Raw genomic sequence first — 12,368 nt, 5'->3', positions numbered from 1 at the left:
CAGCATCATCGGACTGAGCTTGTTGTCATTGCAGGCAATCTCAACGCTGTGCGTTACAGGGAAGACATCCTCCTCCCTCATGTGGTACCCTTCCTGCAGACTCATTCTGACATGACCCTCCAGCATGACAATGCCACCAGCCATACTGCTCGTTCTGTGCGTGATTTCGTGCAAGACAGCAATGTCAGTGTTCTGCCATGGCCAGCGAAGAGCCCGGATCTCAATCCCATTGAGCACGTCTGAACCTGTTGGATCAAAGGGTGAAGGCTAGGGCCATTCCCCCCAGAAAAGTCCGGGAACTTGCAGGTGCCTTGGTGGAAGAGTGGGGTAACATCTCACAGCAAGAACTGGCAAATCTGGTGCAGTTTATGAGGAGAAGATGCACTGCAGTACTTAATGCAGCTGGTGGCCACACCACTGTTATTTTTTATTTTGACCCCCCCTTATTCAGGGACACATTATTCCATTTCTGTTAGTAACATGTCTGTGGAACTTGTTCAGTCTCAATTGTTGAATCTTATGTTCATACAAATATTTACACGTTACGTTTGCTGAAAATTAACGCAGTAAACAGTGAGAGGACGTTTCTTTTTTTGCTGAGTTCACTTAGAGCCATGACTACATGGAACTCTATTCCACATCAAGTAACTGATGCAAGCAGTAAAATTAGATTTAAAAGACAGATAAAAAATCACCTGATGGAACAACAGGGACTGTGAAGCAACACAAACATTGGCACACACACACTATACATACACATGGATTTAGTACTGTAGATATGTGGTAGTGGTGGAGTAGGGGCCTATGGGCACACATTGTGTTGTGATATGTGAATGTATTGTAATGTTTTCAAATTGTATAAATTGCCTTAATTTTGCTAGACCCCAGGAAGAGTAGATGCAACCTTGGCAGGAACTAATAGGGATCCATAATAAAAACAATACAAAACTGGTGTTTTGCGGGTACTATTTAATGAAGCTGTCAGTTGAGGACTTATGAGGCGTCTGTTTCTCTAACTAGACACTAATGTACTTGTCCTCTTGCTCAGTTGTGCACCGGGGCCTCCCACTCCTCTTTCTATTCTGGTTAGAGCCAGTTTGCGCTGTTCTGTGAAGGGAGTAGTACACAGCGTTGTACGAGATCTTCAGTTTCTTGGCAATTTCTCACATGGAATAGCCTTAATTTCTTAGAACAAGAATTGACTGACGAGTTTCAGAAGAAAGGTCTTTGTTTCTGGCCATTTTGAGCCTGTAATCGAACCCACAAATGCTGATGCTCCAGATACTCAACTAGTCTAATCTTTAAAATCATCCGTTTTAAAATCCATCCATTTGAATTCTAAATAAAACACTGACAGTGTCACCAGCAAAGCACCCCCACACCTCCTCCTCCTCCATGCTTCACGGTGGGAACCACACATGCTGAGATCATCCATTCACCTACTCTGCGTCTCACAAAGACACGGCGGTTGGAACCAAAAATCTCAAATTCGAACGCATTAAGGAAAGAAATTCCACAAATTCACTTTGAACAAGGCACACCTGTTAATTGAAATGCATTCCATATGACTACCTCATGAAGCTGGTTGAGAGAATGCCAAGAGTGTGCAAAGCTGTCATCAAGGCAAATGGTGGCTACTTCGAAGAATCTCAAATATAAAATATATATTGATGTTTTAAACACTTTTTTTGGTTACTATATGATTCTATATGTGTTATTTCATAGTTTGATGTCTTCACTATTATTCTACAATGTAGAGAATAGCATAAATTAAGAAAAACCCTTGAATGAGTCGGTGTGTCTGAACTTTTGACTGGTACTGTATATATACAATGTTAAGATTACCTTTAAAGGTCTTGCCCTCTATTAAAGGGGAATGTCAACTGGGGTTTTTCCAACACAGATAATTTATTAAAGGACTAACACAAATGGGCTTCCCCTTCTTTTAAGTGCACTGTTTATGAGTGATGCTAACCACATCTGAGTGAGACAGGAAGAGACAAGAATCCACTGAGCCCCCCCGGGGTGATGGGTTTCATGTTGCCTCCAACATTAATTAGGCCCCAGAGAGGGACTATACATAACCCTGGAGTCAATTTCTGGTGGCTGCTCCATATGGCAGAAGAAACACACTGGGACCCTAGTGAGAGGCTACACAAATCATATTGGCTCATATACTATACAGAAGCAGTCATTGGAGTTAGTCTAGTAATGGACCAAGCCGGGCAGTAAATCAGTAAATTGTCAAGCTCTAATCCTAATGAAGTGTTAAAACACTTTACACTGCGCTTGATCAAATTCCAAGACCAATTTAGTGGTACCTGGTGCAGTTTTGTGTTTCCCTCACCCTTCGTCCCTACCTCTGTAGTGAATGAATGGAGGAGTGTGCAATGGAGTAACTTGACAAACTAATACCTTCCTTTCTCCTTCCTCCATACAGATGAGGCTTTCAAGCATTGGGAGAAATTCACCTTGTAGTTCCACCAGAATGGGACTTCCATAAATAAAAGAGGACTGACTAAGCAAAACAAAAAGCGAGTTGTATGAATAATGAAAAGAGAATACATGTGATAAGACCTGCCCGACCATGAATGGACTGAGTGACAAAACTTGTATTTAGAGGTTTCTCCTTCGAACAAAGACAAAGCGAGGTAAGCTGTGACTTTCTTGTCCACAGTACTATTCATAAATAAACATAGCATGAACACAAGCCAATGGTCAACTCTAAAAGGTCCACCATGCAGAAGCCTGTTAGGATATGTCATTTAAGGTTCTATACGGCTACATCTCATAACATAAAAAGGTAGAAAACTTCAGAATTTGAAAATATAAAAACACTAGTCTTTGATGCCAGGATGACAAAACAGCAGCCCTCTTGTGTTAAAAGAAGAGGAGCTGTAGTAACTGTGTTGTAACTGGGGGGCCTCCCCCGGTGTTTGTCTCTCGTTAATGGAGAGATCAAAGACACGGACTTACTGATTAGAGGGCAGGGGTGTCTCTGCTCCCCTGTTACAGACTTCCCCACTCCAGGAGGATGCCGATTGGTTTGGCCCCTGGCTGCGAAACATCACTATATGAGCCCGAGGGGAGACAGAAACACACACATGCACGAAACGCATCCACATAGTCACAAACACTGAAGACCAGTGTCTTCAGTGTTTGTGACGGTGTCTGATGACTGTAGGTCATTGCCTGTGTGTTCAAGCAGTCGTTGCCTGTTGTGTTCAAGGCCAACCAACAACTATAATTGGTGGAGCAATAAGGAGGGATAATCATTTGTTTCCCCTCATGCACTGTGTGTAATGTCTGAATGCAAACGTCTTCATATGAGGGATGCTATGAACTAAACCTCATACATTATATTTTCACTCTTATCAATGCTTCTCAGGTACCAACTAACAGAATGAAGTACAGTTTAGTCTTGATTTAAATATCCKAAAATGTATACATACAGTATAATTGCTTTGATTGCACTGCAGGAGGGGAACACATTGATGAGTTTAGTGGACTATCATTTTAAACATCAGTAATGTGGGTTGAGTGGGGGGAGAAAAAAACATCTGACAAAACACTGTCTGTCTGTCTGTGTGTGTGTTGTTAGTGTGTAGACCAGTCCTCTGTACCAACCAGTTTAAATCACTGAGACGATAATGACTTCTACCATAAATAAAAGACCCCTCTCTTTTAGTCTTGATCTAGCAGACAGATTTAAAGACCCCTCTCTCTCTTTTAGTCTTGATCTAGCAGACAGATTTAAAGACCCCTCTCTTTTAGTCTTGATCTAGCAGCAGATTTAAAGACCCCTTCTCTTTTAGTCTTGATCTAGCAGACAGATTTAAAAACCCTCTCTTTTAGTCTTGATCTAGCAGACAGATTAAAGACCCCTCTCTTTTAGTCTTGATCTAGCAGACAGATTTAAAGACCCCTCTCTTTTAGTCTTGATCTAGCAGACAGATTTAAAGACCTCTCAGCGAAAGAGAAAGAAATAGGAAACATTTGATACAAAGCACCCCATTGAAACAGGCCCTGGTTGGTTCATGTGACTCCTGGTGCATAGGAGAGCTCATAATCTGGTAGGGAGTTGTCCTCTTTGTGGCCGGAGAGAAACAGGCGGCGGCAGCATTAGTAACAGGGTTTCTGTCATGAGGTCAGACTTGATGGGAGGGTTAGGTAGGCCGTTTAGGCTTATGTGGGATGAGGAGGGTCCTCTGTACACAACCCAGCAACTGAGCTGCCATCAAGATGTCATCAAACACAACTTGAAACATAATAGTCCACTGATACACCCAACCATACATCAAATCTCTGAGAGCAGTCCAGTGTATCTAAGGCTGTAGATTGATAAATGTATCATTAGCAGCAGGGCCCAGTTTTGTTCTGACTATGTGAATGGGCCCAGGATTTATCCAACATAACGAGGTACCGGAGAACTCCATGATCAATTCAAGACAAGTGGTAAGGAACGACTCCTGTCCCTAATCAGTTGCTCTTCATTACGTGAGATCACTGGGATCTCACCTCGTCTGACCTCTAACCTCTCTGTGACCGCATCTAGCCAGGTCAAAGGTCAAAGAGTACAAACTACATTACAGATCTCACCTTCTTGAGCAGGCGTGTGGAGTCCTCGCTGATCTGCATGAAGCGCATGATGACGTTGTTCAGGTAGATGTCACTGAGGGTGGCGTGGTCCTTGCTCTCCCTCCTCACCTGGTTCAGCAACAGGTACCAGCAGTTAACCGGGGACAGCAGGTTCTGGTCCTTCCTAAAAAGGATTTATAAGATACATTTTGTCAATCAACTGGGTCAAATTATTACGTACCAAACAGAAGAATACCGACCAAAACAGCGAAGGACAACCTGATCTTGTCCAATAAGAAATGCTAATTTTAGTTTTCCATTGCAAAATAGTTTTGCTACAGTGTGCTCTAATGAACATGACCCTCTTTACAGAAAGATTTTCACTTGACTCATGTTCATTCATATAAAACAGAACAGTGACTGTGCACAACTTCATTATCATACACTGATCACTGCATAGACAAACGAGACAGAGACACCGACAAGTAGAGACAGGGAAATGTAGGGATGTGTTCAGGCACCCTAAGAAACAGAGGTGTGTGTGCGCGTGTGTCTGTGTGCCCTCTTGCCTGTCTCTCTGAAGGCGGTCTTTGTCATCTGATTTGATTATTAGGATCCCCATGAGCCAACGCCAATGTCGACAGCTAGTCTTACTGGGGTTCGAAACAATAACGAAAAAGACATTACAGACAAAAGACTTTATAATTTACATACAGTACCAGTCAAAGGTTTGGACACCTACTCACTCAAGGGTTTTTCTTTAGTTTTTACTATTTTCTACATTGTAGAATAATAGTGAAGACATCAAAACTATGAAATAACACATATGGAATCATGTACCGTAATTTCCGGACTATAAGCCGCTACTTTTTCCCACGCTTTGAACCTCGCGGCTTATACAATGACGCGGCTAATTTATGGATTTCTTTCACAAGATTCATGCCGCCAAAAAACTGAGCACCGTCACATAATGTGACGTAAATCGAGCGCGCTCAAACTTCCCATCATTCTGATTACGGTAGTKATTTTGTCACCCTCATCATGGCAAAGACARGGAGAAATGCATATGATGCAGCTTTCAATTTGAAGGCGATCGATCTGGCTGTTGGAAAAGGAAATAGAGCTGCTGCACGGGAGCTTGGCCTTAAAAGTCTATGATAAGACGTTGGAAACAGCAGCGTGAGGAACGGACTCAGTGCAAAAAGACAACAAAAGCTTTCAGAGGGAAGAAAAGCAGATGGCCCGAACTAGAAATAAATTCATTAGGCCTTAATGAATTTCACATGACTGGGCAGAGGCGTTTTTATATTTTTGTTTAGTATGTTTAGCCATAAACGTAATTGTTTAAAACCTGGATGTTTTGTCATTTTATGAATCATGTCTTACTTGTTTCAAAGTAGCCTAGCCAAAAAATCTGACCATAGAAATGTTGACGGAATTATTTTGTAAACACATATGCCATTGAAACCAGCGTTTATCTCATGTTCTAACAACTTTCTTTCGTTGTCTGTTAGCCAAAAGCACAATACTCATATTAGCAAACCATGCTAGTTGTTACATCAATAGTCATATTAGCAACCCATGCTAGTTGTTGCATCAGTAGTAATATTAGCAACCCGTGCTAGTTGGTGCGCCAATAGTCATATTAGCAACCGCTGCTAGTTGTTGCGTTCAGTAGTCATATTAGCAACCCATGCTAGTTGTTGCATCAGTAGTCATATTAGCAACCCATTCTAGTTGTTGCGTCAGTAGTCATATTAGCAACCCGTGCTAGTTGTTACATCAATAGTCATATTAGCAACCCGTGCTAGTTGTTGCATCAGTAGTCATATTAGCAACCCGTGCTAGTTGTTGCGTCAGTAGTCATATTAGCAACCCGTGCTAGTTGTTGCATCAGTAGTCATATTAGTCGATGATAAGACGTTGGAAACAGCAGCGTGAGGAACTGACTCAGTGCAAAAYGACAACAAAAGCTTTCAGAGGGAAGAAAAGCAGATGGCCCGAACTAGAAAATMAGCTTGAAGACTGGGTCAACACACAGAGAGCAGAKGGCCGAGGTGTTTCCAACTGTGCAGATCCGACTGAAAGCCAAAACAATCGCCACCGCAATGAAGTTTGAGGATTTTAGAGGTGGACCATCGTGGTGTCTAAGATTGAGTCTGTGTCAGCAGCTCCCTCCCGACTACGAGGAAAAAGTTTCAATAGTAGCTTAATAGTCCGGAAATTACGGTAGTAACCAAAAAAAGTGTTAAACAAATCAAAATATTTGAGATTATTCCAAGTAGCCACCCTTTGCCTTGATGACAGCTTGGCACACTCTTGGCATTCTCTCAGCCAGCTTAATGCTTTTCCAACAGTCTTGAAGGAGTTACCACATATGCTGAGCACTTGTTGGTTGCTTTTCCTTCACTCTGCGGTCCAACTCATCCCAAACRATCTCAATTGGGTTGAGGTCAGGTGATTGTGGAGGCCAAGTCATCTTATGTAGCACTCCATCACTCTCATTCTTGGTCAAATAGCCCTTGCATAGCCTGGCGGTGTGTTGGGTCATTGTCCTGTTGAAAAACAAACCATAGTCCCACTAATCGGAAACCAGATGGGATGGCGTATTGCTGCAGAATGCTGTGGTAGCCATATTGGTTAAGTGTGCCTTGAATTCTAAATAAATCACAGACAGTGTCACCAGCAAAGCACCCCGACACCATCACACCTCCTCCTCCTCCATGCTTCATGGTGGGAACCACACATGCGGAGATCATCCATTCATCTACTCTGCGTCTCACAAAGACACGGCGGTTGGAACCACAAATCTCAAATTTGGATTCATCAGACCAAAGAACAGATTTCCACCGGTCTAATGTCCATTGCTCGTGTTTCTTGGCTGAAGCAAGTCTCTCTTTCTTATTGATGTCTTTTAGTAGTGGTTTCTTTGTAGCAAATCGACCATGAAGGCCTCATTCACACAGTCTCCTCTGAACAGTTGATGTTGAGATGTGTCTGTTACTTGAACTCTGTGAAGCATTTACTTAGGCTGCAATTTCTCAGGCTGGTAACTCTAATGAAGTTATCCTCTGCAGCAGAGTTTACTCTGGGTCTTCCTGTCCTGTGGCGGTTCTCATGAGAGCCAGTTTTTGTGACTGCACTTTTAGAAATTTTCCGGATTGACTGACCTGCATATCTTAAAGTAATGATGGACTGTTGTTTCTCTTTGCTTATTTGAGCTGTTCTTGCCATAATATGGACTTGGTCTTTTACCAAATAGGCCATCTTCTGTATACCACCCCTACCTTGTCAACACAACTGAGTGGCTCAAACGCATTAAGGAGGAACGAAATTACACAAATTAACTTTTAACAAGGGTCACCTGTTTAATTTAAACGCATTCCAGGTGACTACCTCATGAAGCTGGTTGAGATAATGCCAAGAGTGTGCAAAGCTGCCATAAAGGGAAAGGGTGGCTACTGAAGAATCTCAAATATAAAATATATTTTGATTTGTTTAACACTTTTTTGGTTACTACATGATTCTATATGTATTATTTCATAGTATTGACATCTTCACTATTATTCTACAATGTAGAAAATAGTAAAAATAAAGAAAAACCTTGGAATGAGTAGGTGTCTAAACTTTTGACTGGTACTGTACATTTAAAAACATGTAATGTGTGTGCGCATCTATCAGTTATACATACATGTCAGTACATATACACAGCAAGTAGGTCACATGGGGGAGAGGCGTTGTGCCGTGAGGTGTTGCTTTATTTGTTTTTTTAAACCAGGTTTGCTGTTCACTTGTGCTATAGATGGAAGGGTGTTCCATGCACTCACGGCTCTGTATAATACTGTACGTTTTTATACATTTTTCTGGACCTGGGGACTGTCAAAAGACCCCTGGTGGCATGTCTGGTGGGGTAAGTGTGTGTGTGTAAGTGCTGTGTGTAAGTTGACTATGAAAACTATTTGGAATTTCCAACAATGTTTCTTATAAAAAGTGACGCAGTCAGTCTTTCCTCAACTCATAGCCAAGAGAGACTGGCATGCATAGTATTACTATTAGCCCTCTGATTACAATAAAGAGCAAGACGTGTGGCTCTGTTCTGGGCCAGCTGCAGCTTATTAAGGGTACATACATGGACGCACTTGCTTTTTTTAACCTCTCTGGGATATGTGTGACAGTAGCGTCCCACCTGGCCAACATCCAGTGAAAATGCAGAGCGCCAAATTCAAATAAATTACTATAAAAATTTTACTTTCATGAAATCACACATTCAATATACCAAATTAAAGCTACACTTGTTGTGAATCCAGCCAACATGTCAGATTTCAAAAATGCTTTACGGCGAAAGCAAACAATGCTATTATCTGAGGATAGCACCCCAGCTAACAATCACAGACCATCATATTTCAACCCTCCCGGCGCGACACAAAACGCAGAAATAAAGATATAATTCATGCCTTACCTTTGACGAGCTTCTTCTGTTGGCACTCCAATATGTCCCATAAACATCACAAATGGTCCTTTTGTTCGATTAATTCCGTCGATATATATCCAAAATGTCCATTTATTTGGCGCGTTTGATCCAGAAAAACACCGGTTCCAACTTGCACAACGTGACTAGAAAATATCTCAAAAGTTACCTGTAAGCTTTGTCCAAACATTTCAAACTACTTTTGTAATACAAATTTAGGTATTTTTTAATGTAAATAATCGATAAAATTGAAGACGGGATGATCTGTGTTCAATACCGGAGGAAAACAATGTGTAGCATGCTTTCTGGTCACGCGCCTCTAACAAACAGTACACTTCACTGGAGCCTCATTCTGAACATGGCTACTTCTTCTTTTCTCAAAGGAAAAACCTCAACCAATTTCTAAAGACTGTTGACATCCACTGGAAGCGATAGGAACTGCAGGAAGATCCCTTAGAAATCTGGATTCCCAATGAAATCTCATTGAAGGGATAGTGACCTCAAATAAAAAAATCTGAATGGTTTGTCCTCAGGGTTTTGCCTTCCAAATAAGTTATAGTCACAGACATGATTCAAACAGTTTTAGAAACTTCAGAGTGTTTTTTATCCAATACTAATAATAATATGCATATATTAGCATCTGGGACTGAGTAGGAGGCAGTTTACTCTGGGCTTTTCATCCAAACGTGAAAATGCTACCCCCTATCCTAGAGAAGTTAATCACATCAAACTCCGTCCAGGTCTCATGTGGAGATTCTGTAATTCCGTTCACAACCATGTTATTCCGCCTTGATTGTCCCGAGATCCGATTTCTCAGTCATTGTTATCATGGATTCACATTCAGAACTGATGTCCTCTCTCAATGACTTACAGATTTCTGTCATCTTGCTGTTCTCCTGTTTAAACTCATCGAGCTGACCCTAGGAGAACTTCAAACTGTTCCTCAGGTCCTGGATCTCTCTGGTCAAGTCGTCCATTCTTTTATTAGTTGACTCCACCAGTATTTGGACACAACACTTGAAGCAATTTTTTCTTGTTGTAACAGCTGCTTGTAGAACAATTTTTGTTCATCTAAAAGATCCTTCACCTGTGATATAGATCCTTCACCACTCTCCTCAACGGTACTCCCACTGGCTTTGGTCTTTGTTGCGCTGTTACACCTTGCACTTCCAGACAGGGCAGGTCGCAGGGATTGTGGACTACAGGAAAATGGGGGCCAAACACACCCCCATTCACATCGATGGGGATGTCGTGGAGTGGGTCAAGAGCTTCAAGTTCCTTGGCATCCACATTACCAACAAACTCCCATACTCCAAACACACCAAGACAGTCGTGAAGAGGGCACGACAAAACCTATTCTCCCTCAGGAGACTAAAAAGATTTAGCATGAGTCCTCAAATCTTCAAAAAGTTATACAGCTGCACCATCGAGAGCATTCGGATTGGTTGCATCACTGCTTGGTATAGCAACTGCTCATCATCTGACTGCAAGGCGCTACAGAGGGTAGTGTGTACGGCCCAGTTCATCCCTGAGTTCAAGCTTCTTGCCATCCAGGACCTATATACTAGGCGGTGTCAGAGGAAGGCCCTAGAAATTGTCAAAGAATCCAGCCACCCTGATCATAAACTGTTCTCTCTTCTACCGCATGGGAAGCAGTACCACAGCACCAAGTCTAGGTCCAAAAGGCTCCTTAACAGCTTCTACCCCCCAAACCATTAGACTGCTAAACATCAAATGGCTACCTGGACTATTTGCATTGACCACCTTTTTTTACGCTGCCACTACTCGCTGTTTATTATCTATGCATAGTCACTTCACCCCTACCTACATATACATATTACCTCGACTAACCTGTACCCCCCCACCTTGCCTCGTTACCCCATGTATATATTCTTGTTAMTGTTATTTTATTGTGTTACTTTTACTGTCACTTTTTTTMMGGGGGGGGGTATTCGCTTACTTTTTTTTACTGCCATTGTTGGTTAAGGGCTTGTAAGTAAGCATTTCACTGTAAGGTCTACATCTGTTGTATTAGGCACATGTGACAAATCACATTTTATTTGAAATAACAACAAACAGCAGGGATCTAGACAGCCACAAGCCCGGGACAATCAGCGGTCCCAGCCACAATGGCTAACTGTCGAGTGCTGCGTTCAAGCCCTCAAGAAAACACCGCTGGCTTGATTAGGCAGCTAGCTAGCACCTAGGCTAGCGGTCCCAGCAACTGATGCCAACCGCGTCACAGGATCAAAACTCAAAAGGTAGCTATCTAGTAACCAAACTTTTTCGACTTTCACAACAAACTTTCCAAAATAACTAACCAAGCTCTCCCTTGTTCCACGTTCAACAGGAAGTGACGTGAAAAGCAAATGTGAGCTTGGAGATCAAGGTCTCGGTAACCTGACAGCTCTGTCCTGTCTGCTCAACACTCACCTAGCGAGATGTTGCAAGACTTCTTAATGTGGATCAGGCCCAAGCCTGGCCAAGGCTTTCGACTTTGTCAATCACCTTATTCTTATCGGCAGACTCAATAGCCTTGGTTTCTCAAATGACTGCCTCGCCTGGTTCACCAACTACTTCGCAGACAAACTTCAGTGTGTCAAATCGGAGGGCCTGTTGTCTAGACCTCTGGAAGTCTCTATGGGGGTACCACAATTCTCGGGCCGACTCTTTTCTCTGWATATATCAACGATGTCGCTCTTGCTGCGGGTGATTCCCTGAGCCACCTCTACGCAGACGACACCATTCTGTATACATCTGGCCCTTCTTTGGACACTGTGTTAACCTTTTGTCAATAGGGGGAGCTGTTAGCACTATTTKTTTTTTTACATTTCCAAATTAAACTGCCTCGTACTCAATTCTTGCTCGTACAATATGCATATTATTATTACTATTGGATAGAAAACAATCTCTAGTTTCTAAAACCGTTTCAATTATGTCTGTGGGTGAACCAGAACTCTTTCTGCAGCGAAATCCATGACAGGACATGCGAAGGTCTGAAAAATAGTCTCTGATCTCGGATCAGTTTAAAACTCTGTGTGTGCCCTATGGATCGAAATGAACTGCACCCGCCTTCCCCTGGATGTCAGTAACCAATGAGAAGTGGAATGGTGTCTCTACGTGTTTCTCAGAGTCTATAAAAGGCAATGGAGTGAGATGTCCCTTCTTTTCGACGCTCGCCAAGGCGCAAGAGAGGACATCAGAATGGCATGCTCAAAAGCTCTCGTTATTGACCAAAGATATATCCGTCTGTGATTTAATTCGATATAGGTGTTAGAAACATCATAACGAAGTTATTTGAAACCGATTTATATCAGTTTAT

At 42.2% G+C, this 12,368-nt stretch overlaps 1 protein-coding gene across 5 annotated transcripts in view; it reads right to left on the bottom strand.

The window, feature by feature from the left end:
- Nucleotides 1-12,368, bottom strand: part of LOC111962591 (SLIT-ROBO Rho GTPase-activating protein 1) — a 179,368-nt gene that overhangs the window by 94,285 nt on the left and 72,715 nt on the right. For all 5 annotated transcript variants that reach the window (XM_023985765.3, XM_023985766.3, XM_023985767.3 and 2 more), the window contains exon 3: nucleotides 4,600-4,762. In XM_023985765.3, coding sequence (XP_023841533.1) covers nucleotides 4,600-4,762 — 163 coding nt within the window. The remainder of the gene's footprint in view (nucleotides 1-4,599; nucleotides 4,763-12,368) is intronic.

Source organism: Salvelinus sp. IW2-2015, linkage group LG4q.1:29, assembly GCF_002910315.2.
Source record: "Salvelinus sp. IW2-2015 linkage group LG4q.1:29, ASM291031v2, whole genome shotgun sequence".
NCBI lineage: Eukaryota > Metazoa > Chordata > Actinopteri > Salmoniformes > Salmonidae > Salvelinus > Salvelinus sp. IW2-2015.
This window is presented reverse-complemented; position numbering and strand designations above follow the sequence as displayed.